This window comes from Aspergillus neoniger (genome assembly GCF_003184625.1).
Source record: "Aspergillus neoniger CBS 115656 unplaced genomic scaffold BO87scaffold_9, whole genome shotgun sequence".
Lineage (NCBI taxonomy): Eukaryota > Fungi > Ascomycota > Eurotiomycetes > Eurotiales > Aspergillaceae > Aspergillus > Aspergillus neoniger.
Genome location: NW_020291137.1, coordinates 618,807 through 646,208, shown reverse-complemented (window position 1 = coordinate 646,208; position 27,402 = coordinate 618,807). Strand labels below are relative to the sequence as shown.

Genomic DNA, 27,402 nt, shown 5'->3' with positions numbered 1-27,402 from the left:
TAGCCAGTAAATACCATCTACTATCTAGGTATCCTGCATCTCCCACAAACAACACTAGTTATTACTCGCATATGCCGTCGCCTATGTACTAACCTGCACAATGACAGCAGCTTCACATATTCACACACAGAGAAGGAAATACAACACATAGACATATCTATCGTGGAACAGATGTACTTTTACTATGAAGTATTTTCCGTGTGTCAAGTCTATGTAGTATACTGAGACATCTATACAACCCCCCTTTATCTCATGATACATTCCATCTCTAGTAGCAATCTACATAATAGAGATGCACTAATGCGGGGGATAAACAAGACTGCAGAATCTGCACGGACGGTGTATTTGGAATAGAATGGAATGGAGGGGAGGGGAGGGGATTGAGATTGCGACGGTCATCCGGGGATGGAAGAGGGGGGATCCAAGCGAGCGAGAGCGTTATTGATGCTGATACAGTTCGATTACCAATGCTGTATCTGCATCCAGGGGGGTGCTTGGACTTAGTAGAGGTCCGTGGTACAGGCTGTTGATGCATTCGATACTTGTTTGTTTGTTTGTTTGCTGCTGAAGAAGAAGAGAAGTGTAGGCAGGGGGGTGTAGGAGGTTTGTTGATTCCCTGTTATGTGGGGTGTAGGTTGTACAAGATCTGACTGAGGAGGGGAGAGAGATGAATATGAAGGAGGATGAAATGCTTGGCTGGGAGGTAATGTTTGGTTGGGATCTGTGTCCGAGGTGAGGAGGGATGAAGGGGGATGGAGAGAGGGTGGGAGAGGTGTACTATGATGTCTTTGTCTGTGGCTTGATTTGGCTTGGCTGGGACGATGGGATCCCGCTGGATGGCGCTCTTGGGGTTTAGATAGGCTTTGGTTAGCTTTTTGTGGCATCTTGGATCTTCTAGAATGGTATATGTTGTAGGGATGTGGTAGATAGTAGTCAATCAATGGTAAGGGGAGGTTGTAGGCGATATGTATAGGATAGATGGAGATTCGGCAAAGTTGCACAGCCTTTTCGCTCTTGACTTAGAGAAGAATGAGACATAGTGTCCAGTCAATATCCGTCCAGCATTGTTGAAACTGGCCGTTCTGGTCATACCTATTAGTAAACGATTAGGAGTCATGTCAATTCCTGTGGCATGTATTACGAAACGTAAAGTGGGCATTGGTCGGTCCTGCAGCGATCGGAGGGGAGGGTAGAGCAAAGATACCAATCAATTGGCATATGTACGTCTTTCTGCTCGTATACTGCCCGGATATTGTTTCCAGCCAGCCTTGGATGGAAGATACTAATCTTCCCTGTCAACCATGGTACGTTGTAGCAGTGGGGATAACCGTAGGACGCTAGTCGCGAAAGAAGTGACAAGCACTGACAGGCACTCCACCAATGCCTAGACTAGTTACTTCCTGTATACATGCTGGGATGATTAAAATGAAGCAGAAGCAGAAGCAAAGCATCCTGCAAACCCCTCGAAGCTGCATAGGGCACGGGGCACAGGGCTAGGGCCGATGGTGCTGTCACGGGATCGAACATTGTCTCCAAACAAGAAATCTTCTTCCCTATCATCCATATCACCATCGAGTCCTAGGCCTATCGCATCGCATCCATCCAGCGGCATCCCATCTGCATTCGCTCTCACTCTCGCCGGTTTCGCGGCTGCCTATCGTCGGATTGGAAGCATCACTTTTTCGGATCATCAGCTCAGATGATGCAGCAAGCGTCGCGACTACGGGCCGAACAACCCCACTGAAAAGTCGGTGTCGTTGGAATAGAAAGGAAGCCAGCCAGAGAGCAGTAAAAAGCCATAGGCGTCATCCTTCCCCTGTCACCATTCACCACCACCACTCATTCCATCCCGCCTTGTCAATGATAATTCCCAGGCGGACGGAGAGAAGCGGCATCGCCTCCCCGCCCCGCTTCAGCAAGATCAGAGTAGAAAACAAATTCACTAGACACGGAGCCAATGAGGGTGCAGAGCCGGACACTTCTCAGATTGTCGCCTGCAGGTTGGCATGAAGAAATGGGTCTGAACCATCACCGCTCTTTATACCGGCTTGCTTGCAAACGGGCTTGGCTTTCCAATTGCCGCCTCTCCGACCAGGTCCGGAATAATGAGGCGAGTTTGCGTTGGAGGGTCAAATCCATCGTGATCGGTGCACTACTAAAGTGAGGCGCCAAGCGCACGCAAGACCGCCGGCAGTCAAGCCCCTTTATTCGTGCGCGGTCTTGGATAATGATCCAGCCACATTGTCTGCTCCCCCTCCGTTTTCGTCGACTGCTTCCCTGGGTGTATCCACTCCCCTGGCACGTCTTTTAGGATTCTACCCTTCAGCAGACTCCGAGCTTAAATAATAATCTTACGATGTCGATCGATAGTTTCCTCCCACTTACAAAGTACTTACGGAGCGGTCGGAGTCAATAGTCCATTCCTCATCCCGCGCGTGAGCCCACTTGCAGGGGGGGGGGGAAGCCCGGCCGGATTCTGATATTGAGGTTAAGACTGGGGAGGAGGTGTGGTCCAGGGCTGTCGCTGACTCGGGTTGGCCTACCGATGCCACCACGCGTGTGTGAGATCCACTCCGACCGAGACTCTTGAGTGGGCTTTTCTATCTATCAATCTGCTAGGGGCGGGTGGATCGGTTAACATCCCCCATGTCCCACCCCAAGGAAGGAAAAGTGGAAAACAATGGGAGGTAAGAAACTATGATCACGGCTCTTGGTTTAACCACTTCCCCTCTAGCACCACCCCCTGTTGCCCCTACAACGGAAGACGGCAATGGTGAAGGAATAGGGGTCTGTAGCGCAATCTTTCCGTCGGCGGTCACCGAAAGAAAGACTCAATCGCAGTTCTTGAATGTCGGTGGACCAAAACGGAATTCAGTCGGAAACTATCATTGTCAATCCCACACACGATAGAACGAAGTAGGCGATGAGTCCTACGACCGGGCTTTAAGGTTTCGATGGAGCATTTTTCAGTGCTTCGATCGCAAACAGACCAACGGAAGAATCTTCTTCGGAGAGGCAGCATCATTGTACAGTAGGGGCGCTGGAGGCGCGCAGAGCACAGGGACAATTAATTTGTACCTGACAGGGTACAGGCGACTAGAATGTACCATTCACAACACGAGGTCAATCCGGATGGCATGACGGGGATGGCCTTGTCTAGCAATGGTCGGTGTCGCATAGAGCCGTTGGCGGACTGTTTCCCGCTTTGGGAGAAAGGCCACTAAAGAGTAATCAGAACGGAGGAAGGAATTGGAATGATCTGATCGGAGCGGACATGGATGTCCTGACAGAGTTATATCCCGATCTTCTTCAGTATGTCGACGATGACGAAGACAGTCCATCGCAAGGATAGCTTCGGGAGTACTTCTGGATGCATCAAGGGCTGGAATGCCCGGATGCCCCCTGCTTTGCCCTGGTTTCTACTACTCCCAGGACAAAAGGTAAAATGGGAAGCAAAAAGGAGAAAAAAAAAAAGGCAACAAGAAGAAAAGAGAAGAAAAAGTAAGAATTAGAAAAAGAGAAGAAAAAGCAATACACCCTTAACAAGAAGCCGGATCAAGATGGATCCGTGGCCCAAATTGATCTGAACACCGGGGACGGCAGGCTGCATCGTCCCTCTGGCTGTCTGCACATTATTCAAGTGGGAATACACCGAATGCCCTCTGGGTAAAGAGGTGCATGTATACTCCGTGCTTGTGTCCGGCCCCTTCTGCACACTGACCTAAATTATTTCGTTTCTTTTTCGACGATCTCCCACCTTCCTCCTGGCCGAATATATCCTATCCTGACCAGAGGGATTGGTGGCGCCTGTCGCTGAACGCATGATTGGGATTCTGGGGGGGGGACGGCCTCCCTATCACATCGGCGCCGATGGTAAGGGACAGTCAGGACCGGATTCACTCCCACAATGGCCGGGTACCAGCATTGGCACCGGCACACGCCCGGATTTTGAGATCGTACACGATACCGGGGGGGTTTCCTGTTGTTGCTGAGGAATGCTGCTGGGGGCGGAGGGGAAGGGAGGGGGAAAAGAGTAAAAAATATTGGCAAAAAGCCAGCAGGGATTGTTGGTGGTGAGATTTGAGTTTCGTTCTGCGCCCTCGCGCGGCCGTTAAGGAATGAACGAACGGATCAGGATCAGAAGCAGGCTCACGGCGCAGCAGTGATCCCATCCCATCCCCATCTGATCCTCATCTGATCCCATCCTTTTTACCCACTCGCCTGCCAGAACGAACCCAGTTAAGAAAAGGGAAATCCCCCCCTCCAAGCATCCCACGTCATCCACTATGTGACTAGGGATCACTGGACCGACTCGCTGAACGTTTCCAAAATTCCCTTTCCCTCGGTGCCCGTTCCCAGGTGCGAAACAGCGCCCCGGAAAGTTCGTAGCTGCTGCAAGCGTCTAGATTAGATCAGCCTCACTTTTCGCAGCGCTCCTGCAAAAGGCAGTGGGTGCCTCTGACTAGTCAGTCGCATGCTGGCTGTCTTCTAACCTTTCTCTTTCTCTCTTTCTCTCGCACGCACTCTCTGTCTTTTTTCCCCTTCTCTGTCCCTATCTACTGCGATGCTACTGCGCCGCACTCCTTCTCTTTCCTTTTAGCTCTCCGTCTGGTGGCTCGTGTGTCCAACCTACTGCGGGCTTGTAAACCCTCCTTCCTTAAAATTTGATAACGTGCAGGGCCATCCTTCTCCTCAGGCTCTGAACACCGTTACTACTAAGTACTCCATACTTAGTAGTATAGAGTATACTGAACCTGCATGCCTATCTCCCCTCCTCGTCATTGGCTATATCATTACAACTGATATCCCGGTCTCTTTGTCAACCTGGTTGGACGCGATTTGTCAGAGCAACGTTGTCTACTGCTTCTCTTGTCGCCATTGAACTTCACTCTGCCAACTACCTTTGTTTGCTACGGTGATCTCTTTTCTTGTTGTTGTCGCGTAGCCATTGGACCTTGTTCCTTTCATATCTCTTTGCTGCCTGCGACGGTCCTCGACCCAGTTTCATCTGGTGCCCGGCCGGTTTCTTCGAGCTTTTTGACTTGGCAAGGAGACGCAGATAAGAGAAAAAACAGTGAGGGAAAAAAAAAAAAAAAAGTAAAAGAAAGAAGAAAAGGAAAAGAGAAAGGAGGAAACTGAAATTCCGATTCGCAAAACAAGGAAATTGGCCCCAATCCCGAAAGGTTCACCTAGGGTCTTACTACTATCGAAACACTATTTTGACAAGCCCGGCATCCACGATTGCCCGTTTTATGATCGGCATTGGCGATCGACGTCGTTGACTAACCTCGGGTGCGTACTATTTCTCCCTCCCTCACCTGGGTTCCTGTCGACCGCAGGCAAGGACTGTTCGCAGGGTCGCTGCGAAGGGATCCCAATCCGAACCCGCCGTCGAGTATAGGGCTTCCGGTGCCTTGCGTCCTATCGCCCAGGAAATGCCCGTGATCCCCACGTTCTAATCGCTGTCTCCAGATTTCATCTATCCATTCTTCCGAGTCTACCCCAGACCATCTCTCTTCCTGGACTGGTGCAGTTTCTCCTACCTCGTCTGCTCCGAACCCTTTCTGGGCGTTGGCAAGATCGGATGGAGATGGACTTCCAAAAAACGAAGGACGCCCGGCGAGATACGCCGAGCAAGAAGGAAGAAAACTCCGAATGCCCCTTGGAAGCATATGGAGGCAGTGGCCATGCGAAGGACTCGCCCAAGAATGACTCTCTGGACCACCATCGCGATGCGAAGAGCCCCCCAGACTCCGCGAATATGCACCAGCGACGCCAGCCGGGTAAATATACCTACCGTGATGGTGTAGCCCCAACATTTCCGTCGCCTATCCAGATGGCAACACGGGTTCTGGCGCCGTCTGCACGAGCAATGCACATTCCCCCAGCCCTGCCACTCAGCTTGGAACAACATCAACGGCTACTAGCTGCTAAAAGGTATCCGCCAGTGACCAAGAGTACGCTTAGTGAACTGGACCTGCCTTGTATCATGAGCAACATTAACCTCCGAATGGACGCCAACTTTGACCGTGATCTTCACTTTAAACCTGACCTGCAGGGAGAAAAAGGCGAACGGAAACGAAAGGAGGCCCACGACTACTGGGAGGCTATGGCTGATGAGATCGCTATATATGCATTCGGTGCCGCACAAGAGACGAACGGGACAGACAATGTTGGAATCTCAGATAATCTATCGCGGACCTTTGAACCGCGGCTACCCGCCATGTTCGAAACCTTGCAAGACGTCCTGAAAACGCTCGTCCCTGAGCGGGACCATCCGGCTGTGGTACAAAATCTCGAGGTAACACTCCTGATGCAACAAATCCAGAAGGGCGTACTTGATATGGTGGGTGTGGCAAGCTGGCTGGCGGCCTTGCTCAAGACACACTGCGCTCCTATGCGCGATGAATGGGCAGATAAGATGGTCAAGCAGATACGGTCAGGGTCGGAGTCGCAAAACTCGCACCAAATTGTCGAAGGGCTCAAAACACTGTTCGCAATCTTGGAAGCGATGAAACTGGTAAGGATTGGGCATGCTGGGCTTGGCGGCCACGCATATTGGATGGAATTGCTAATGTGTCTCTAGGATGTTGCCAATCACCAAATCCGTGCTTTCCGTGTATTGCTCATTGAAGACACCGTTCCGTTCCTACAGGAGTATTTCCGAGGCAAGATCGAGAGGGACAATTTCTGTGTGGAAACATCGCGACAGTGGTATCTGGACCTCCGCGATCGAGAGTTGTGCCGCATGTCGAAACCTACCCAGATGGACGGGTTCTGGCCCATCTCTCTGTTGTTTGGTGGCATCACCGACTTTCTTCTGCAGTACCGGCGACCAGACAAGCTCCCTGAAACGTTCGTTTTCGACTCGGACCGGCTGCGGCAGCTGCGATCTTGTCTCCAAAAGCTGATCAACCTTGATATCTGCTGGTTCATCTTCGAGTCGTACATCAACGCACAGAAACGGTATCTTTCGGCGCCCGCGCAAACATACGCTACTTTCCGCACCCGCATCGGATCGCTGATGGAAGAGAACGAAGACTACCCTCGAGGGGATCCTCGGTGGCTGAAAAGCGTACGGAGCATCGCGCTGGAGATTGCACGATTTGCATGCGCCGCGTGCTTCCAAGACGGGTCGGTCTCGGACGATGTCATTGTGCAAATAGAAATGGCACTGGAATGCCACCTCTCGAGCCCATCCAACTTGTTCCAGTATTTCCAGAGCTCTCTTCGCGAGAAGCTACTAGCAGCGACGTTCACGACGGCGAAGAAGTACATGAGCATGTCACCCCTGGCGATCTGCGAATCGCAGCGCAACTATCCGCCCTCGTCGCTAACACAACAGCACTATGACATCGAGCGAATCGCCATGCGCCTTGCACACATGGGCGTGCTACACTGGAACGTCTGGGCGCCGATTCTATACATGCGCGAGAGTGTGTCACCGATTGACGTGGCGAACAACACGAGAACGGTCACTGACGTGGCGCGCTCGTCCACCCTGTAATTCATCGCCTTATTTGCTTTTTGGTTTCTGAGGGTTCTCTTCTTCTGATGTACTCTTGATATGGGATTACTACGCGGAGTTTTGATCTTGGATTATTGATTGCAGTTCAGCGAGTTTCATGCATGGTTCTTTTGATTGGTTTGGCGTCCACATGGGGAAGGGCATATATACTACTTCATACTGTTTAATGGGCCTGGTGTTGGGTTTCGGGCATTCGAAGGAAAACGGAGGATAGAGATGTGCGATATGCTAAGAATGGTGGGATGCTTTTTGGCAACTTGACAATTTATGGTTACTCAAGATGTATTACTCTTAGATAAAATGTAGAGTTCGATGATATGCTGGTATTTTGTGCACTGTATATTATATTATGTAATCTATCATTCATAAACCACCGGCACATCAAACACTAGTTAACTACGGAGTAGATCATAGATATAGATTTAACATTAACATCCACTCCGCTCCATTCTTTGATATCCAATGATCTATCCTCACAACCTTTAATTCACAACAAACGCATAGTAATAATTATTCTCGGGTCGGCCTTATATTTCACTCTAATATATATATATATATATATATATTCCACGCTGTCAAATATACAACCATCACCGTGACCCCTCGCCAAATCCACCAACAGAACAAGCAGCCAACCAAATTAATTGGGACTACTACTAGCGTAGTACCAGAAACCCAACCAAGCCCCAGCCAAACAACCATCAAACCCCGAAGAAGATATAAAGAAAGAAGAACGATCTTGAAGAAAGAATAAAATGAAATACCCCTGGCTCCGCCCCCTCAAAGCAAAAGCCCTGCAACAAATAGCCCAAAGAACGGGGATTCAGAGCTCAGGCACCAAGGCGGTATTGGTGGAGAGGTTAGAGGGGGAACTTGCCCCGTTGATCATACCTCTTCGTACTCAGTATGATGCTGAGAATGATGGTGCTCCGAAGAAGCACACTAAGAAGAGGAGTGATAATAATGATGGAATAAGACTCCTAAGCATTGATATGGGGATTCGCAATTTGGCGTTCGCTGTGTTGCATGCTCCTTTATTATCTTCTTTCTCTTCATCATCAACTGTCTCATCCGAGACAGGTACACCCAAAGACAAATCTAAGTGCAAAGAGGAAAATAATACCATTACCCTCACCGCATGGAAACGCCTCTCCATTCCTGATCTGTGCCATGCACAACACCCCCAGCACCATGATCAGGAAGGACCCGCATCACTCATCCTCCCCACCACACCCAAACCCAAATCAAAATCAAAAGAAACAAAAGCAAAGGCAAAAGAAGACTTCTCCCCCAGTCTCTACGCCCGCCACGCATACACCCTCATCACGACCCTCCTGTCTACATATAACCCCACCCACATTCTAATTGAAAGACAGCGGTTCCGTACGGGAGGCGGGTCTGCGGTCCAGGAGTGGACCATAAGGGTTGGTGTGCTGGAGGGGATGTTGTATGCGGTTCTTGAGACGGTTAATTCTTCTGGACTTTTTTCTTCTTCGGGTGGGAAGGTGCAGGTGTATCCGGTTGAGCCGGGGAGGGTGAGTCGGTTTTGGGGGGAGGGGGAGGAAGCGGGGGATATTGGGGATGGTGAGGTGGTGAAGAAGACGAAGAAGAGGAAGAATGTGAGGGATGTAAAGAAGATGAAGATTGGGTTGGTGAGGGGGTGGTTATCGTCGCTGAGTTCTGATTCTGCTACTGCTGTTGGGGATGGGGCTGGGGATGAGGGTAGGAGGGTAATGATAGGTGATGATGAGGTGAGGAAATTGGCGAAATCGTTCCTGGAGAAGTGTGAAGGGAAACGGCGGATAAAGAAGGCAGATGGGGAGGATGGGGAGGATAGTATGGATATTGGCAAGTTGGATGATTTGGCGGATTGTCTTGTACAGGGGGTTACTTGGTTGGAGTGGCAGAGGATGAGGGAGAAGATTGTTAGGGATGGGGGGATTAACTTATGATTAATATCATACTCATAATGTTTACTTTGAATGTGTTTATAATACTAGTATAGGTATTTACTTCTACAAGGGGAGTAGGTGGCAATAGACGAATGTCATTCGCTCGACTAACAAAATCGCTTCGTAATCAAGGTCATCATCTTGAGAGAAATATCTACTGCAAACACACACAAAACAAAATGTACAGAGAGCCGATGTACCCGCTAAGACGCCTTCGCCACCTGCTGGGTCAACTCGCCTGATGTCGCATCGCCTGACATCCCGAGATTCATGTCCGAGAGGTTCACGAGAAGGTTTCGTGGAAGAAAGAGAAATTGAAAGAAGAAGAGCTTTGTTCGTTAAGCGGTGGAATCGACAGATCCCAGATGAAAAGAAGAAAAGCCAATTACCCATCCCTGGGGAGGAGGAAATTGGGGAAGAGAAGTAAAGTCTAGGTTGAAGATGGACGAAGACGGCCAATCCAAAGTCAAAAAAATTGAGTAAGTTTGTACCAGAAGCAAAACAGTAAATCCTCTCGTAGGTACAGTGCCAGCGTGTGCTTTTTTACGCCACGATTGGGAATCTCAGTACAGGCGTGGCGTCAAGCTCGTGACCCGAAGCAGTCAAATTCAATTCAATCATGGCTTTAGTAGACGCGGCGGAAGTGAGAGGGGAAAGCAACCTTGCTGCTGGTCTGGAAGCCGGTGGGCCGGGCAGCGCCGCTGGGGAAAGGGAAGGTGCCGTTGCTGTGGCCGTAAGGGGCGCTGGAGGTGGGGACAACGGTGGGCTTGCTGTGGGTGGTGGCCTCGGCCTGGGTGGTGGTCTCAACCTCCTCACTGGTAGACACAGAGCTGACCTCGATCTTGGCAACGCTGTCGGGGGTGGAGATGGGAGTGGGAGTGGCGGTCTGCAATGCATCAGTAAGGGGTCCAAACCGACAGCTTGGTTTCAAAGTGGGTACATACCACAGTGACGGTGTCGTGGACAGTGACAGTGACCGGAGCACAGGTCTCGCCAGCGGCAGCAGAGCCCGCGGGGGCGGAGCTACCAGCGGCAGCGGAAGAAGTAGGGACCGCGTAGAGAGTGTAGGTCTCGTAGTCGGTGGAGGTTGAGTAGACGGTAGTGTCAGAGGTGACGGTGGTGTCCTGGGCAGTGGAGGAAGCACTGGCAGAGGGGGTCTATGATATATCCGTTAGTATACATCCTTCTTCATGCTTCCAGAACGGGCTTCCATAACATACCACGTAGATGGTCTCGACGTCAGTCACGGTGCGGTGGATAGTGGTGGTGACGACGCTCTCGGTGGAACCAGAACCCAGGGTGTAGGTGAGAGTGACATCCTTGGTGGAAGTCACAGTGTCGTACTCGGTCGAAACACCGTTGCTACCAGTAGCAGCAGCAGCCGGGGCGGAGACGGGGGCGCTGCTGGAGACACCAGTGCCGAGGGGAACGGGCACAGGAGCGACAGAGGAAGCACCAACAACAGCAGCGGAGCTGGAGCTGCTGGCATAGTGACCACCGATGATGGGGGAGCTAGCAGCGACTCCGGCGGGGGAGCTGGCGGGAGCGCTGGGGGCAACGGGAGCGCTGGAGTGCTCCGGAGTCGGGTAGACGGGGACGACGGAGGTCGACACAGTCTGGTTGTTGTAGCCACCAGGGTGGAAGTTCATCTGGCGCGCATGGAAGCCGTGGTTGTTGGCCTCACCGACGGCGGCGAAAGCACCCAGCAGGGCGATGGAAACCTTGGAAGTAAGCTGCATCGTGAAGGATTGATGGTGGAGGTTCGAAGAAGTCCGAGTAGATGGGAGAGATATTCCGTTCTTGGGTTATTTGGTAGAGACTGCGGGGGGTGGTTTTCTCAACGAAAGTGAGATGCGAAATCTATTCGCAAGTAAATCAAAGCAAGGTTGAAAGAGTGACTGGACGCAAGAAGGAAGGTCGCAACGTTCTCGCAGAGAGAGGTTGAAAAGGAGAGAGAATGTAGCAGTCTGACGAGAGACTTTTTGGAGGCCCGGGAAGAAAGTGAAGGAGTTTAAAGGAAAAAAAGACCCGGGGGGAAAAGAAAGAAAGTCAGAAAAAGGGAAACCTAAAGGAGAACGCCGTAATATCGAAATTTGATTAAATCCATTCAATTCGGGATCCCTGCAGCCCGTCGATACGCGCTATTACCAGGCACCGTATTTTCTCCAACGTCGTATGGAACAGATGCGAGATGCCCGTTGGTGGGCGAGTGTTGGAAGATTCGCCCATACGGCGCTAATGTCTCATCTTGGCCGAACGAGGTGGTGTCGGGCGTGCAGCTGTGCCCAGTTGTTGATAACCCTGCAGCCAATCAACACGCACTGCCCTCCTCCTGATATTGATCTTAATTTTAATTTCCTCAGTCCCGAGTGGGTCTCCGGCGCAGGAACCACACGCGGATTAGCTGGACTGGAGATGAAGCCCCGTTTCATCCCCTCACCGCCTCTTCTCATTGGTGCTTGGCTGCCAGCTTAATCTCATTGTGCCTGTCCAAACGGGCCAACCGCACGGCTTCCGTCTTGTTCGACTTTTTTCTTTACTCCCCCTCGTTTTGCCTAATACGGATAGCACTAGTCCTTCGCTGTGCTGTCGCTGCCAGACCAACAGCCAGCGTGCATGAGGATCGCACAGGTTGTCTGAGAAGGATGTGTCGGTAAGCTGTTACCGCCCCCTTCAGGGACTATTTCAGGGCCCTTTTGTTTCTGGTTCAGAAATAAAAGAAACAACAACAACAATAACAACAACGTCGATCGTGTGGGTTGTCAACATTGCCCGGATCTGGTAATTCCCGTCGGTCCTCAAACGAAGCATCCATGGAACAGCCGCCGACAATCGTATGTTCAACCGCCACGCTTGACTCAACCTCATTAATGGGCCGGCGCGGAATTGTTATTACCGTAATTTACTGGTGGACACGCTTTAATCAACAATCCGCTGTGGATTTGTTTACTATCACCTTCACTAGTTGACCGTGCGGAGATGACATCCTCCATTCACGCAACTGGGCAACGTATACACTCTACACAGCATTCTGGAGACATGGAGAACCAAAGTAAGAAAAAGGGGCATGATGAGTCGAGAAGGATCCAAGCTCTATCCTCATTCCACCATACAGTTAGCGAGCTCATTGCCAACACCCCCAAGCTTCTTACAGTGGTTTAGTCAACGATGCTTCATCAAAGGGGCTAAAATGATACAGCCTAGTGGCTTTGACTCCGAGCTAAGACTTCTCGTGCTGATGGCGTGAGACGCTTTGTAACCGAAGGGACTCATGTCTGAGCCGAGTCCTTTCTCAACACGAACTATGGAGAAGAGGGAGAGGAAGAAGTCCCCAAGGAGGCTCAGTATATCGACAATCCCGATATCATTTCCGTCGGTGGGCGCGCCAGCATCGTTTGACAGGGTTGATCAAGAAAATCTGCGCGGCGATGGTCTTGGGCCTACGAGGCGTGGGTGGTAGGTGCAGACCGAGTGGAGCCAGCATGGGGGGTCTAGACACCGGCGATTCTCTCCCAGAACAAAGACTGATCATATCGGTTGATTAACTTACTGGCAGTGATCCAAGCACAAAGAAGGCCGGGATATAAATTATATTGTGTGGTGCGGGATATTGGCACTGGTGGTGATAACAGATGAAAGCAAAGCTCTGAGGTTGTTCTTGGTTCTTGACCCTGACCGGAGCTGGGGAAACCACGGCCGCCAGCGTTTCAAGCTGATGAGGGCCAAAGTATATGGTTGCCTGAACCGTGAACACGCTTTCACTGTGCGCCATCGACTAGGAGATGATCGTCTTCGGTTCTTATCGGCTAGCCCTCAAAGCTCGGAGAGCTCCAGTCCTGGCCAGTCACACCATTTCAGTAGTTAACTCCGTATGAGCTCCCACTCATTCGTAAGCTAGACTCTATTTCTTCTGTTGATACTTGGAATGTCACAATCACATCCTGGGCATAAGTAGGGAGTATCTATCTACCCCTGATGAGTACTTGGCCAAGTCACTGGAGACTCCACTGAGCGCGGCCGGTAATAAACCATTAACCAACACTCCGGAATAAGCGGCATTTAGCGAGAACACAAGGAACACACCACCATTGACCCTAATCTAGACATCCAGACTCCAGAACATTCCGGCTTACCGGGTCCGTCTAGACTACTACATCCAGCCTACGGAGCACCGAGTCCCTGATTGTGATCATCGCGGCTTTAATCTAAGTGTTACGATCCCATCGAGGATAGCTCACAGACCGCCATCCACCATTTAGTATGGGCAATGAGATAAAGCCTTAATATCGGCTCGTGTTTCTCTGCCGTGTGGGTTTAGGGTCTCGAAGCGTCGCCAATAAGCCGTACATGCTACATACATACCTACTCTAGATACTACATAGTATCTGTCTACTGTATTTGGCGGTATACCCAGCAAAGTCCGGGTCCTGCAGCCACCCGCACCAAAGGGTCCTCGTCCAACAACGTCCATGGATGCTTCCCGTCCACAACCCCACCTCTTCTGTCGGCCTCTGACGTGACCAGCCTTGGGCATCATTGACATTATCATCATCATCATTATCGTTCTTGATGTTACCATACATACATACATACTCGACTCTATGAGTTGTCACACTGACCACGCCAGAATAACTCATCTAATCCCAGCATGACGAGCCCCGCCTTTCATGCCCTACGCGAGAAGTACGCTGCGGGCCTCAGACTCTTCATTGCATCAACCCGCAATCTGGAGGTTCTGGCCTCTGTCCCCTCCGAGCGCCAGGATCCCATCTCATCCACTGACGTTCTGTACGTCCTCGATTCGTCCTTCAACCCGCCAACCCTTGCCCACAGCCGAATTGCGACCTCCGCTCTTCTAGAAAATCCCCACAAGCCCTCCCGTCTCTTATTGCTCCTCGCGACACATAATGCCGACAAGCCCTCCAAGCCGGCGGCGTTCGAGACCCGTCTGGCCATGATGGAGCTCTTCGCTCGAGACCTTCTCTCGTCATTACAAACAAACGGGACGATTCCCAAGGCCCAAAATCTTCCCGTGATCGACATTGGAGTCACCAAGAAACCATACTTTGTGGACAAAGCCGCGGAGATTGAACGCGCGGGTATATACTCCTCGTCACTGGAGCAGGTACATCTGACGGGGTACGATACGTTGATCCGCATTTTCAACCCGAAATACTACCCACCAGAGCATACTCTCCAGCCGTTGGGTCCGTTTCTTTCCCAGCATCGGTTGCGAGTGACCATGCGCCCGGATAGTGACTGGGGCAGTAAAGAGGAGCAGGAAGCGTTTGTGGCCGACTTGGCGCAGGGTGCCATGGAGAGGGTGGGCGGGAAACGAGAATGGGCTGATCGCATCAGGCTTGTCGAGGGCAAGAAGCCTGGTGCGCCCTCCGTGAGCTCGACAAGAGCGCGAGAAGCTGCTGTAGCCAATCCTCAGGACCTGGAGTGGCTGGTTCCTCCCAGTGTCCGGGATGTCATCTTGGCAGAAAATCCATACACGGGGTGATTGCAGTACAAAGGTACTTCAAGAGCTGTCGTTGACGGAAATACGTCGCATATTGTGCGATGCGCAGAGCAGGTCGGAAGCCACTCGCCCAAGGCCTACTAGATATATATAACATACATATAGATCACTCATGTAGAAGGACACACTCATCAATGAACTATTAAGTCATGACTAACGTCATCATCACTTGATTGAATTGAGCAATCGAAAGAAAACCAAAACACCATACCCGAAGCGACGCCTGTTTCCCTGTTCAACTTATATCATACATGACCCCGCATACAAACAGCACTATCCCGCACCGTCACATAAGATGTCTCACCAAATCAAACCATAACTTTTAAATATCCCCCGTTTACTCCTCTTCCTCCTCCCGCTTGCCCAGAGTATACGCCAACCCACCGCTAACCATATTAACCAAGCACAGACCCATGGTCGCACCGCGGACAATTCCCCTCGCGCCCCATTTCTTCATAAACGGCTGCTTCCGACGACCCGCGAGCAACAGGTACAGCCCGGACCACGCCGCGCTGATACCGGCTGTATCGGTTTTGAAGCCTTGGATGTTGGCATAGCTGGTGAATATAAGGACGGGAGGGAAAAGCATAGGAAGGGCCTGGAATGGTCGCATGTATTGTGCGGTGATGAGAGTGGCGAGCAGAGTGGGTGGGAATGAGTTCTCTGTGCGTCGATGGATGAGTGATTAGTGACATTGTTGGAGATGAGATGTTGGTTTAGATTTAGATTGAGAAGTATGCTTACCTCCCCATGCTCTGGCTTTCTGCACGAGAGACTTTTCGGTCTCTTCTATCGGGGATTTTGAACCGGACATGGTTGCGATGGGTGGAATTCTATGAGATTTCTGCTGTCAATGAAGATGGTGGTGAGCGACTTGAAGATGAATAATAAATTGTAGCAATTGAAAAAAAACTAAAATAAAATGAATATACAATTGCAGAAATAGTAACTAACCTTGTATGTATGCTGGGCAGTCAAACAAGACAATCCGAAGTAGCTAGTGACGCGGGAAAGGTGACTGGCAGCTCCGACGTACCTTTCCAAAGCGACTGAGTGACTGACTAAACCTCGAACCAACGGCTCACTCTCACTCACTCGGCTTAGCGTCAACATCTGATCCTCCAGAAACTCACCACGTTTTATCAAATTCACCCCATACTATCTATTATTCCCCAGATCGAGGGTTGGCCCGCTGCAGCCCAGAACCAACCAATCCTTTAAACACTTGGTCTCCTTTTCCCGGTCGCTGATATCACTCGAGTCGATCGCGAAACCCAGGGCACTCCCCTCTCTAATTAGCGATTCTCTTTGCGTCCGTCGGCTGGTTCATCGCTGATCCACCCTTCCCTCTTTCGACGAGCCTGTTTAGGCTTTCAACCCCTCGCAAACCGGGATTTAAATCCGAAGAGTGGGATATTCTACAGCCGGCTGGCTACACGCAGAGGGGACTCGTTTCATCGATAAAAGGGAAATAAAAGCTCTGCCGCCATGCCGTCCGCCACCGCGTCCGGGGTAGACAATGGAGGCTCTGCCAAATCCCGCGAGCACAACCAGGGGAACCAGGATCGGAAATACACACCAGAGCAGAAGGCGGCGGTCCTGAGGATACGGAAATGTTCGGCGACGGCGTACTACGAGATCCTGTCATTGGAGAAGAGCGCCTCCGACGGCGAGATCAAGAAGGCGTATCGCAAACTGAGTCTGATGACACACCCTGATAAGAACGGGTATGAGGGAGCGGATGAGGCGTTCAAGTGTGAGTAGTGATTGGGATATTCCTCGGATGCTTGTGTGGGGAATCACCTTGCTAATGGTTGTTTTGGTTTGCAGTGGTTTCGCGCGCCTTTCAGGTCTTGTCGGACCCCGAGAAGAAAGCCAAGTATGACAGGTTTGGAGGCGATCCGGACAGCAGGTTCACCCCGAGTGCTGGTCCCTCGGGCGCTTCGCCTTTTAGCGGTTTTGGCGGCGGTGGATTCCCCCGGTCTGCGGGTGCTGGAGGTCCAATGTTCGAGGAGGAGATCTCGCCGGAAGAGCTGTTCCAGCGGTTCTTTAGCGGTGGGTTTGGCAATATGGGTGGTGGTTTTAGTCCTTTTGGTATGGTTGCTTCTTATTGATTTGAGGAACATGGCTAATCAGTGTGTATAGGTGGACCTCAGTTTGTGTTCAACATGGGCGGCGGTCCTGGTATCCGGGTTCATCAGTTTGGAGGCGGTCGCCCCCGGAGAAGACCCCGTGAGGCCAATGCTCGTACCGAACCTACGCCCTCTTTGTGGGCTACCTTCCAGCAGCTTCTCCCTCTCATTCTCCTCTTCGTACTTCCGTGGATCTCGTCCAAATTCTCTGGGCCGTCAACTCCTGCAGGTCCTTCGTACCGTTTTGACGCTGCCGTGCCTCCCCACACGATGCATCGCACGACACCTAAGTTGAATGTGGACTATTATGTGAACCCCGGGGATGTAGAAGACTACAGCTCGCGGAAATTCCGGCAACTGGACCAACGGGTGGAAGTGGACTACGTTACGAAACTACGGTATGAATGCGAAGCCGAACAACACAGGCGTGATCGCATGCTCCAGGATGCCCAGGGCTGGTTCTTCCCAGACGTAGACAAGATCAAAGAAGCGAGAGCGATGGAGCTCAAGAGTTGTCGGCGGCTAGACTCCCTGAAGGGGAGGTACTGAAAGAGAGCGCGGACTTGTCTCTATCTCTATGGCATGCGGGGTGCCAATTTTGCATCCTCCTTTTATTTCTTTTATACCTTAATGGCCTGTTACATTTTGTTCTTGATGACCCCCCGCCGCTTTTGTTCTCGCATTAGATGTGTATACGTGTGCAAGGATTTTGATGGCGTTTCACGGAGTGATGACCTGAGCTTGGAAGTAGCTTCGTCTAGTAGTAGCCTTGAGAAGCAAAGCAAATGTATATGTTGTTAAAGAAGAGAATAGATGGAAGTTGAGCAGCAGCGATCGGCAAGATAAGTAGTAAAGTAGATAGTAAGTAGTCGGTTATCTCCCAGTGTTGGAGAAATAACCGTGAAAAGTGGAGAAAAGAACACACGATGCAAAAGAAAGGGCCCTGAGCGGGCGAACCAACGCCAACCAGCTTAGTTAATACTTCATGCGGGCGAACCTCAGCGACCATGAGAGAAGCAGTCCAGGAACAGAGTCAGCGCCAGTGACTGACCTCTTTTCTCCTCACTGTTTCGCTCTGGGGGTCACTTATCGGGCTCATTCTTTCCGGGCACCCACTACACTCTTTTTCTCCCCGCTTCTAATCCAGCCTGGATTGCCTTAATTAACTCTTTCCCCCCGTTCTCTCCATCTCTCCTCCGTCTGAGTTTTCGGTTCCAGCCACCAACTCGCTCCGTTGTCGAGCCCCGCTGATACTACGGAAGCCCTTCTGCTTCGGGCTTGCCCCATAAGCATCATCCACGATGTCAGAGAGCCAGTCTGAAGCGGATAAGGTGAGTTGTTGCTATCTCTCTCCCGGTCCCGGCCCGTGTTCTTTCGAATCCTGCCATCCAGGCATTTGCCGTTCTGACTTGCCCTCATAATCAGATCCGCAGCAAGCGCTTGGCCAAGTTGGGCAACCCAACGCCATCGGCGCAGAATGAAGGCGCCGCGGATTCAGCATCAAGCAGGCCTGCCTCCCCTGCCCCGTCTACACCAACCTCACGATACCCGGACAGGATCCAGACACAATCCTCGTCGAGACCGGGCAGCGCGCCCGGTTCATCAGCCCCCTCACCACAACTCCAGCCCCAACAGTCCGAATGGAAGCGGATCAAGATCACACCTGCAGCCTCTGCCAGTTCGGTCCCGGACCGCTCACAGACCGTAACGCCGGTGTCCGGCACACCACCACCCCCCAAAGCGGAAGAGAGTATCGAGGCATTTCAGGATCGGACATTGAGCGCTGTCTTCAAGCTGTCGCTGAATGAGGCTCGGCAGAAGGATATTCACGGACAACGATTGACGTATTTGCCGGGTCTGAAGAGTGAGCTTGAGGATCAAGGCCGGGAGGTTCGCGTGGATGTGACGGTCCTGGACCAGGCCCTTCTGGAAGCGGCCTCCAATGCTCCGCGTCAGAAGCCCTTGGACTATCTACTACCGTGCTGGAGGCGGATTTCTAGGTTGCACAAGGGCTTCCGCCGCAATCGCGATGATGATCCGAAATTCAGTGCTATCTGCGAGGCGCGCCGCATATGCCTGAGTTATTGTATATTTGCCATTACGATGCCGGAGATGTTTGGGTGCGTTGTTGCGGTGAAGTGATACCTCTTGGATCCAGGATTCGGCTGACTCGTCATTAAACAGGCTCGAGCCGGCTGAGAAGTCGCCGCTAAAGCCATATCTCCTCTTGGATCCTGAGGACGACAAGGGCGTGGACTTTGAGTTCATTGGCGAGGCTGTCAAGAGGTTCGACGAGGATGAGAGCCTCAAGCCGGCTTTCATTACGGCCGTGGAGGAGATGAGCCAGGAGCTTGCTGCTATGACCATCAATGATGACTACAAGCCATATATGACAGTACGTGAAGGCCACTCTCTTTTTCTCATGGAGCGCTCGTCAACCTGATTTGTAGGCTCTTCGAAACCTCGTCCGCCATGCGGTCATTGCAGCTGCCATTACCGAGTCGGATATGTTCAACGCATCCCGGGATCCGGCTTTGTTCGAGAAGAGCACTCTCTTGGGGCCATGGTTTCGCTTGTCGCCGCTGCAGAGCAGTGTGACCATGACCTACTTCTCCAGCCCTAAGACGAGAGATCAGTCCTACATTCTGAACGCACAGCGGTCGATCCGCATGATGCAGCACATGATCAGCTCCGATCTCCTCGATGTCATGAACCATATGATTCGGGCGTCGAAAGATGCTAGGGACAGGGTTCTAGACTGGTTCGCGGCCTCCCTGAACATCAACCACAAGCGACGTGCAATGCAGGTGGACCCCAACACGGTGTCATCCGACGGGTTCATGTTCAACCTGACTACCTGCTTGGACCAACTTTGCGAGCCGTTCATGGATGCAAGCTTCACCAAGGTAAGCACGTTGCGTCAGGTCGGCAGGAGGAGTGCTTGCAGCTAACGGTCATGCTCTAGATTGACCGAGTCGATGCTAATTACCTGCATCGTAATCCCCGCGTTGATATGAGAGATGAAACCAAGATCAATGCCGATCAGCATGCGTCAGATGCCTTTTACTCCAAAAAGGCAGAGGGCACTTCCAACTTTATCACTGAGATCTTCTTCCTCACCGTCGCTGCGCATCACTATGGCAGTGAGTCCTTAACCTCCAAGCTGGAGCAGCTTGAGAAGGACCTCCGACACATGGAGTCCACCATCAATAAGTTTGAGCTGGAACGGCACCGGTGGGTCAACAACCCGATGCAGCTTCGGGTCTTCGAGGAGGCTCTAAAGAAGTACAAGGATAAGCTGGACCTCGGCCTAGCCTTGAAGTATAGTCTACAGGGTGTCTTGTTTGACGACCAGTGGCAAGCCCGGTCGATGCTGTTCATGCGGTACGTGATCGTGTGGCTGCTGAGAGTTGTCTCGGGCACGAACTTTCCCAAGGAGGAGATCAAGCTCCCTCTTCCGGTGCAGCAGCCGGAGGTTTTCAAATGCCTTCCAGAGTATTTCCTGGACGACATCGTCAGCAACTTCAAGTTCATCATGTGGTGCATGCCACAGATCATCACTGCCACGCAAGGAGACGAGCTGGTCATGCTGTGCATCACCTTCTTGGAGAGCTCGGGCTATATCAAGAACCCGTACCTGAAGGCAGGACTTGTGTCTATTCTGTTCCGAGGCACGTGGCCACGCCCTGGTGGCGCTCGCGGAGTCCTGGTGGATCTGCTCAACTCGATGCCGTTTGCCAATGAATACCTCCTCCACTCGATGATGAAGTTCTACATTGAAGCAGAGCACACGGGCACGCATACGCAATTCTTTGACAAGTTCAACATTCGATTCGAAATATTCCAGATCATCAAGTGCATCTGGCCGAATACGCTCTACCGCAACAAGCTGTACAACCAGTCCAAGCAGAACCTGGACTTTTTCGTCCGCTTTGTCAACCTGTTGCTGAACGATGTGACGTTCGTTCTGGACGAGTCCTTCGGAGCATTCATCACCATTCACAAGACGCAGACGGAGCTGCGCCTCAACGGTGCCTCAATGGACCCGACTGTGCGTCAGCAGAAAGAGGAGCACCTCGCCTCGGCACAGCGCAACGCCAAGTCGTATATGCAGCTGACCAACGAGACGGTGGCTATGCTCAAGCTCTTTACAGATGCATTGGCAGACTCGTTCACGATGCCTGAAATCGTGCAGCGACTGGCAGACATGCTGGACTATAACCTGGATGCGATGGTGGGACCCAAGAGCGCCAGTCTACGGGTGGACAATCTGCAGGAGTACGGCTTCAACCCGAGGGCGCTGCTGAGCGAGATTGTGGACGTGTATTTGAACCTGATGGGCAAGGAGAACTTCATCATCGCGGTGGCACGCGATGGACGGTCATACAAGCCGGCGAACTTTGAGAAGGCAGCAGACATCCTACGGAAATGGTCGCTCAAGTCGCCAGAGGAGTTCAAGCGGTGGGAGCAATTACAAGAGAGGGTGAAGGCGGCCAAGGAGGCCGATGACCAGGCTGAGGAGGATCTGGGCGAGGTGCCGGATGATTTCTTAGGTATGTGATAACATTCAGCACTGGAGGAAGAAGTTACTAACATGAACCAGATCCCTTGATGTATACATTGATGGAAGACCCGGTCATTCTACCAGGATCCCGGGTGTCTATTGACCGAGCAACGATCCGGTCGCATCTGCTCAGCGATCCTCATGATCCGTTCAACCGGGCACCGCTAAAGATGGAAGACGTAATACCCGGTAGGCTTCATAGTGTGGATTGGTGGTGAAAGGATGAGTACTAACTGTTGCATAGATACCGAACTTAAGGCCAAGATTGAGTCATTCAAGTCCGAGAGACTGGCTGAGCGGAGGCGCGTGTTGGAGCCGATGGATACGACGAACTGATGGAATGCAAAAGTGAGCGACGAGAGTGAGTTCTGTCTGATTTTGGATCCGCATGTTATAGTTGGGATGGTCTTCTTTCGGCGAGTTTGGGTTAGACTTGCATAGGGAGGTAATGCCAGGATGCAATGACGATATCATTATCTCGTAGTAACTTTATGAGCAGTAACCTTAACTTGTGAATACTTAACTTCATGCCTTGGATCCTTGTAGATGCTGACTCATCCGCCAACTCTTGATCTTCATCGTCACCTCGTCCATTGATGTAACATTACTCAATTTCTCCATTTCTATCCTCTTCCCACTACTTCACCTGCCATTGGCATAACCCACAAAAGCAACACCAACTAATACCAACAACGACAATGGGCTCCGCCCTCTCCATCCTCAACCACCTTCCCCCCTGGGAGCACCTCATCCACCCAACCCCAGAAATCTACACTCATTTCCTCAACATCTTCCAATACTTTCCACTCGTACGTCCACACCCACACCTATACATCACCAACCCCCAAACCCCATCACCTTCACCCAAATACTAACCAAAAAAATAAAATCCAGGTATCCCTCCTCCAATGGCTAACCTCCTACCACCCAGCGGGCAAAACCTCTCTGAAATCCTCCCCCCTAAACCTCCCTGGCCGCTGGGCCTGGTGCATCATGGAGATAGTATCCCCCATGACCCTCCTCTACCTACTCTACACTTTACCCAAACACTACCCAGACCTAACCCTCTCCCCATCACTGTCTACACTCCCCACGGGTAACAAATTCCTCGCTTTCCTCTTCACCCTGCACTACACCAACCGCGCCATCATCTCCCCGTTCTTCGCGGCACCCAGCATCTCCCCTATTCATGTGATTATTGCCTCCTCCGCGGTAGCGTTTAATTGGTTCAATGCCGTTTGTTTGGCCGGGTGGTTGGCTGGGTATCCTGTTCCTTATTCTACCTCAGCCTCTTATTCTTCTTATGCTTCTGGTGGTAGTGGAAGTGGTACTAGTGGAAGTATAGGAAGAGCACTCCTCGGTCCACTAGGCCTCACCCTCTTCCTGGGAGGAATGGCAGGGAATATCTCTGCTGAGCGGACGTTGTTCAGATTGAGGAGGGAGGAGGCGCATCGGAAGAAGGCATCTCCTTCTCCCCCTCCTTCTACATCATCGTCATCATCCACCAAAGATGCCGATAAAGAAGGTAAAAATAAGAAAGGAGGAAATATCTACTCCAAAATATACACCATCCCGCCCCCCACCGGCCTCTTCACATCCATTCTCTATCCGCATTACGTCGCGGAGTGGATTGAGTGGCTTGGGTTTGCGATCTTAGCTGCTAGGATTGTCACCACCACACCTTCAGTTAAAGTTGGTGCTGGTGCTGGGGATGGTTCCTTCCAGCTGGCGCCGTGGCTCGTCCCCGTTGCGAGAATAGCTGACTGGATGGGCGTGCCGATGCCGTTGCCTGCGGTGGTGTTTCTGGTTAATGCGGTGTCGAATATGTTGCCGCATGCGAGGTGGGGGAGGAAGTGGTATGTTGAGAAGTTTGGGGAGGGGAGGGTTAAGGGACGGGGGGCGGTGGTGCCTTTTTTCAGCTGGTTGTAATTGTTACTTATTCTTTTGTTTGTTCAGGGAAGAGGGTTGGGGGTTGGGTGAATTGGTATGGATTGGGTTGTATTTGGGTAATGGTGCTGGTAAAAGTAATGGGTTGTGTATAGTTGAGTGAAGGATGTATATATGATAGCTTGTGGTTGTGTATAATATCATATCTCCTAAATGAGTAATATCTACAGAAATCCGTCTTTTACATAGATCATAAGCAAGTTCATGCTGGAGCTACAATCATCTACATCAGCTACTCTACGGTTAGAACAATCATGGATAAAGAAATGTCAAGCTCAAATGTGACCATTCGAGCATTTGTCATATTCATTAAGGGCAGTAAAGTAGCGACCCTTTTTTGTGATATACACAATCATTGTTGAAATATTATTGATCTCGGCGTTGCAGACGTCACCGACGTTCCCGCATTCCGCCCCCAAAACTCGCAAAATGCAAGAGAAAACTTGGCGTCGATGTTTTATGCGAACGCCGATGTTGAAAGCGTTATCATATGTTGAAAACTCCGGTGACCCCATCTAATGAAACCCTAACCCATATGTTGAACTTTTGGTATCATCATCGTAAACTCATCAAAAAAGACTTTGGAAAGGGATCTGCTAGAGTCCGCTTCCCCGAGACGACAGGTTGAGAATGTCGCCCCCAATCATGGGTTATTAAAAAAATGTAATGATTAAAGAAGAATTTAGTTTCCGTGCTTCTGACGGAAGAACTTGGCAGCGTTGACCATGTTGGTCAGGGCAGCCTTGGTCTCGGGCCACTGACGGGTCTTCAGACCACAGTCGGGGTTGATCCAAAGCTGCTCAGGGCGGAGGTACTGAAGCATCTCCTCGACGCGGTCCTTGATCTCCTGCTCGCTGGGAACACGAGGAGAGTGGATGTCGTAGACACCAGGTCCAATGTGACGGGGGTAGGCCTCGTCGATGAAGACCTTGAGCAGCTTGGCATCCGACTTGCTGTTCTCAATGCTCAGAACATCGGCATCCAGCGCAGCGATGGCGTGGAAGAAGTCCTGGAACTCAGAGTAACAGAAGTGAGAGTGGATCTGAGTACCGTCGGTGACACCAGAGGTGGCCAGGCGGAAGGCACGGACGGCCCACTTGAGGTACTCCTCACGCTCCTTGCCAGCACGGAGGGGGAGACCCTCACGAAGAGCGGGCTCGTCGACCTGGATGACCTTGACGCCGGCAGTCTCAAGGTCAACAACCTCGTCACGCAGAGCGAGAGCGAGCTGCTGAGCCTGGACGGACTGGTGGACATCGTCACGAGGGAAAGACCAGCGCAAGCAAGTGATGGGGCCGGTAAGCATACCCTTCATGGGCTTCTTGGAGATCGAGACAGCGTACTTGGACTCCTTGACGGTCATGGGAGCGGGACGAGAGATGTCACCGACAATGATCGGGGGACGCACGCAACGGGAGCCGTAAGACTGGACCCAGGCGTGGGTGGTGAAAACGTAACCAGTGAGACGCTCACCGAAGTACTGGACCATGTCGTTACGCTCGGGCTCACCGTGGACGAGAACGTCCAGGTCAAGCTCCTCCTGGATCTTGACGACCTCCTCGATCTCCTTCTCGATGAACTTCTCGTACTCCTGGGCAGTGATCTCACCCTTGGTGAACTTGTTGCGCTGGATACGGATCTCCTTGGTCTGGGGGAAGGATCCGATGGTAGTGGTAGGGAAGAGAGGGAGGTTGATGGACTTGCTCTGCTCGGCAATACGGGCGGAGAAAGGAGACTGGCGGTTGTGCTGCTCCTCAGTGACGGCAGCCTGGCGCTCCTTGACCTTGGGGTCGTTGGTGCGCTTGGAGGAAGCACGAGCCTGGACAGACTTGGCGTTAACCTCGAGCTGCTCACGGACAGCAGCGGGGCCCTCGGTGACGGCCTTGGCGATCACAACAACTTCGTCAAGCTTCTGCACAGCAAAGCTGAACCAGTCGCGGACCTCAGGGTCCAGGGTCTTCTCGCTCTCGAGAGTGTGGGGAACGTGGAGGAGGGAGCTGGAGGTGGCAACAACAACGCGCTCCTTGCCGAGCTTCTGGATGGCCAGCTCGACCTTCTCGATGGCAGCCTTGAAGTTGGTCTTCCAGATGTTACGACCGTCAACAACACCAGCAGACAGAATCTGCTTAGGGCCAAGGGCAGCAACAACAGCGTCGAGCTGCTCAGGGTTGCGGACGAGGTCAATGTGGATACCGTGGAGGCTCTGGAGGGCAGGGAAGACATCAAGGTTGTGAACAATGTCACCGAAGTAGGTGGCAAGGACCAGACGGGGAGCCTGGGCACCAAGGGCACCGAGCTTCTCGTAGGCGGGCTTGAAAGCAGCCTTGGACTTGGCGGGGAGGTCGAAGACGAGGACGGGCTCATCGATCTGAACCTCCTCAGCACCAGCCTCCTTGAGCTTCTGGAGCAGCTCAACGTAGACGGGGAGGAGCTCCTCAATCTTGGTGATGGGGTCCACGGACTGACCACGGTCAGCCTTGGCGAGGGTCAGGAAAGAGACAGGACCCAGGATGACGGGGCGAGTGACAACGCCAGCCTCCTTGGCCTCAAGGAACTGAACGACAGGCTTGGGCTGCTCAGCCAGCTTGAAGGTCTGGTTGTCCTGGAGGGTAGGCTTGACGTAGTGGTAGTTGGAGTCAAACCACTTGACCATCTCCAGACTGGGGACATCAATGGCGGCCTGACCATCCTTGGCGGGCTTCTGAAGACCACGACCCATGGCGAAGTACTCGTCAAGGGGGTGGAGGTTATACTTGCTGTAGCGCTCGGGGATGACCTATTGGAGGAGAACGTTAGCGAATGAGGTAATTAAGAAGCATCAGACCGAGGATACATACACCGAAGAGCTGGATGTGGTCGAGGACCTGGTCGTAGAAAGCAAAGTCGTTGCTGGGGATCACATCAACACCAGCATCCTTCTGGAGCTTCCAGTGCTCCAGACGGAGTCTCTTTCCCTCAGCCAAGAGCTCATCACGAGAGATCTTGTCACCCCAGTAAGCCTCAGTGGCCTTCTTGAGGTCACGGAGCTTTCCCATACGAGGGAAACCCAAGACGGAGCTAAAGCAGATACCATTAGCATTGACATTTTTCTGATGAAGGCAGACGGTGAAAACTTACGATTGAACCATCTTGAAAGATATGTGTGTAGAAGTGATGGAGAAAAAAGGTAGAGTTTAACAGAGGGAGAATATATGAAGAATTGGATGAAAAAGAAGACAGAGAAGACAGTCAAGGACTATACAATAGTCTCTTGCTGAGAAAAAGGATGAAGAGAGAAACAGGGGGGAGGGATGGAGAGAGAAAGAAGAGAAGAAAGAGAGGGAAGAAGAGGATGGAGGGGAGTTGTTATAAGCAGACGGAGGAGGGGAGGGAGTGGGGCGAGGGGTTTGGATTGATACCAAAAATACCATGGATACCACACCAGTACCTGGAAACCTGACCGTGTTCCAGACTCCAGATCAGGCATACTTACATGTGCCTGTTCGGTAAGGTAAGATAGTCCCGCCTCTGAAGTGGTATGTATACAGTAAGGAATGGAAGGGAAGGTTTTCGCCATTCTGTGAGTATCTGCACTCATTCTCTTCGTTGTCGCTCTCCTCTCCAATGCCTCCCCTCCCTCCTCCCCCAGCTATCTACACTTGAGCCCCTTTCCCACATTACCACTAAGTTCCTGACCCTCCGGACCCAAACAAGTCCAATGTCCTCCGGTTTTTGAGGTATGTGTCATCCTTGAAAATTTTAGTAACCCGTCCGTT

General features: G+C 51.7%; 10 protein-coding genes across 10 annotated transcripts; 6 read left to right on the top strand and 4 right to left on the bottom strand.

Moving 5' to 3' along the window:
* Positions 1-5,217: 5,217 nt before the first annotated feature.
* BO87DRAFT_374799 (TCP11 family protein) lies at positions 5,218-7,802 on the top strand. Its single transcript, XM_025622871.1, has 2 exons — positions 5,218-6,520; positions 6,587-7,802. The coding sequence occupies exons 1-2, from the start codon at positions 5,591-5,593 to the stop codon at positions 7,505-7,507; spliced, it is 1,851 nt and encodes a 616-aa protein (XP_025481928.1). The 5' UTR covers positions 5,218-5,590; the 3' UTR covers positions 7,508-7,802.
* Positions 7,803-7,993: 191 nt separating this feature from the next.
* On the top strand, positions 7,994-9,480 carry BO87DRAFT_354954 (uncharacterized protein; the record flags this gene model as incomplete). The annotated part of the gene is made up of 1 exon (XM_025621311.1): positions 7,994-9,480. Exon 1 carries the CDS (start codon positions 8,284-8,286, stop codon positions 9,478-9,480), a length of 1,197 nt encoding a protein of 398 aa, XP_025481927.1. The 5' UTR covers positions 7,994-8,283.
* A 509-nt stretch (positions 9,481-9,989) lies between these two features.
* On the bottom strand, positions 9,990-11,508 carry BO87DRAFT_239346 (uncharacterized protein). The gene is made up of 3 exons (XM_025618826.1): positions 10,701-11,508; positions 10,425-10,637; positions 9,990-10,366 (listed from the first exon to the last, which is right to left on the bottom strand). Exons 1-3 carry the CDS (start codon positions 11,217-11,219, stop codon positions 10,106-10,108), a joined length of 993 nt encoding a protein of 330 aa, XP_025481926.1. The 5' UTR covers positions 11,220-11,508; the 3' UTR covers positions 9,990-10,105.
* Positions 11,509-13,930: 2,422 nt separating this feature from the next.
* BO87DRAFT_374796 (nicotinate-nicotinamide nucleotide adenylyltransferase) lies at positions 13,931-15,130 on the top strand. The gene has a single exon (XM_025622870.1). The coding sequence runs from the start codon at positions 14,129-14,131 to the stop codon at positions 14,984-14,986; it is 858 nt and encodes a 285-aa protein (XP_025481925.1). The 5' UTR covers positions 13,931-14,128; the 3' UTR covers positions 14,987-15,130.
* A 10-nt stretch (positions 15,131-15,140) lies between these two features.
* Positions 15,141-16,023, bottom strand: BO87DRAFT_457407 (uncharacterized protein). The gene is made up of 3 exons (XM_025628799.1): positions 15,959-16,023; positions 15,749-15,851; positions 15,141-15,667 (listed from the first exon to the last, which is right to left on the bottom strand). The coding sequence occupies exons 2-3, from the start codon at positions 15,816-15,818 to the stop codon at positions 15,342-15,344; spliced, it is 396 nt and encodes a 131-aa protein (XP_025481924.1). The 5' UTR covers positions 15,819-15,851; positions 15,959-16,023; the 3' UTR covers positions 15,141-15,341.
* Positions 16,024-16,111: 88 nt separating this feature from the next.
* On the top strand, positions 16,112-17,685 carry BO87DRAFT_354947 (J domain-containing protein; the record flags this gene model as incomplete). The annotated part of the gene is made up of 3 exons (XM_025621310.1): positions 16,112-16,760; positions 16,835-17,098; positions 17,141-17,685. Exons 1-3 carry the CDS (start codon positions 16,493-16,495, stop codon positions 17,683-17,685), a joined length of 1,077 nt encoding a protein of 358 aa, XP_025481923.1. The 5' UTR covers positions 16,112-16,492.
* Positions 17,686-18,133: 448 nt separating this feature from the next.
* Positions 18,134-22,194, top strand: BO87DRAFT_354944 (ubiquitin-ubiquitin ligase UFD2). Its single transcript, XM_025621309.1, has 7 exons — positions 18,134-18,467; positions 18,562-19,256; positions 19,321-19,531; positions 19,587-20,042; positions 20,102-21,689; positions 21,740-21,889; positions 21,945-22,194. Exons 1-7 carry the CDS (start codon positions 18,438-18,440, stop codon positions 22,034-22,036), a joined length of 3,222 nt encoding a protein of 1,073 aa, XP_025481922.1. The 5' UTR covers positions 18,134-18,437; the 3' UTR covers positions 22,037-22,194.
* Positions 22,195-22,327: 133 nt separating this feature from the next.
* Positions 22,328-23,629, top strand: BO87DRAFT_330642 (3-oxo-5-alpha-steroid 4-dehydrogenase family protein; the record flags this gene model as incomplete). The annotated part of the gene is made up of 2 exons (XM_025620308.1): positions 22,328-22,509; positions 22,595-23,629. Exons 1-2 carry the CDS (start codon positions 22,399-22,401, stop codon positions 23,627-23,629), a joined length of 1,146 nt encoding a protein of 381 aa, XP_025481921.1. The 5' UTR covers positions 22,328-22,398.
* Positions 23,630-23,903: 274 nt separating this feature from the next.
* Positions 23,904-26,977, bottom strand: BO87DRAFT_330638 (5-methyltetrahydropteroyltriglutamate--homocysteine S-methyltransferase). The gene is made up of 3 exons (XM_025620307.1): positions 26,765-26,977; positions 26,485-26,704; positions 23,904-26,423 (listed from the first exon to the last, which is right to left on the bottom strand). Exons 1-3 carry the CDS (start codon positions 26,773-26,775, stop codon positions 24,330-24,332), a joined length of 2,325 nt encoding a protein of 774 aa, XP_025481920.1. The 5' UTR covers positions 26,776-26,977; the 3' UTR covers positions 23,904-24,329.
* On the bottom strand, positions 26,758-27,101 carry BO87DRAFT_239225 (uncharacterized protein). The gene has a single exon (XM_025618825.1). It carries the CDS (start codon positions 27,055-27,057, stop codon positions 26,821-26,823), a length of 237 nt encoding a protein of 78 aa, XP_025481919.1. The 5' UTR covers positions 27,058-27,101; the 3' UTR covers positions 26,758-26,820.
* Positions 27,102-27,402: the final 301 nt, after the last annotated feature.

Coding starts and splice junctions, on each gene's coding strand:
- BO87DRAFT_354944 (XM_025621309.1), top strand. CDS start 18,438: ATGTCAGAGAGCCAGTCTGAAGCGGATAAG. Junction 20,043..20,101: donor TGGATGCAAGCTTCACCAAG/GTAAGCACGTTG, acceptor GTCATGCTCTAG/ATTGACCGAGTCGATGCTAA. Junction 21,690..21,739: donor GGTGCCGGATGATTTCTTAG/GTATGTGATAAC, acceptor AACATGAACCAG/ATCCCTTGATGTATACATTG.
- BO87DRAFT_374796 (XM_025622870.1), top strand. CDS start 14,129: ATGACGAGCCCCGCCTTTCATGCCCTACGCGAGAAGTACGCTGCGGGC.
- BO87DRAFT_330638 (XM_025620307.1), bottom strand. Junction 26,424..26,484: donor ACCACATCCAGCTCTTCGGT/GTATGTATCCTC, acceptor CTCCTCCAATAG/GTCATCCCCGAGCGCTACAG.
- BO87DRAFT_239346 (XM_025618826.1), bottom strand. CDS start 11,219: ATGCAGCTTACTTCCAAGGTTTCCATCGCCCTGCTGGGTGCTTTCGCC. Junction 10,638..10,700: donor ACGTCGAGACCATCTACGTG/GTATGTTATGGA, acceptor GATATATCATAG/ACCCCCTCTGCCAGTGCTTC. Junction 10,367..10,424: donor TCCACGACACCGTCACTGTG/GTATGTACCCAC, acceptor GATGCATTGCAG/ACCGCCACTCCCACTCCCAT.
- BO87DRAFT_239225 (XM_025618825.1), bottom strand. CDS start 27,057: ATGGTATTTTTGGTATCAATCCAAACCCCTCGCCCCACTCCCTCCCCT.
- BO87DRAFT_374799 (XM_025622871.1), top strand. CDS start 5,591: ATGGACTTCCAAAAAACGAAGGACGCCCGGCGAGATACGCCGAGCAAG. Junction 6,521..6,586: donor TCTTGGAAGCGATGAAACTG/GTAAGGATTGGG, acceptor ATGTGTCTCTAG/GATGTTGCCAATCACCAAAT.
- BO87DRAFT_457407 (XM_025628799.1), bottom strand. CDS start 15,818: ATGTCCGGTTCAAAATCCCCGATAGAAGAGACCGAAAAGTCTCTCGTG. Junction 15,668..15,748: donor GAAAGCCAGAGCATGGGGAG/GTAAGCATACTT, acceptor ATCGACGCACAG/AGAACTCATTCCCACCCACT.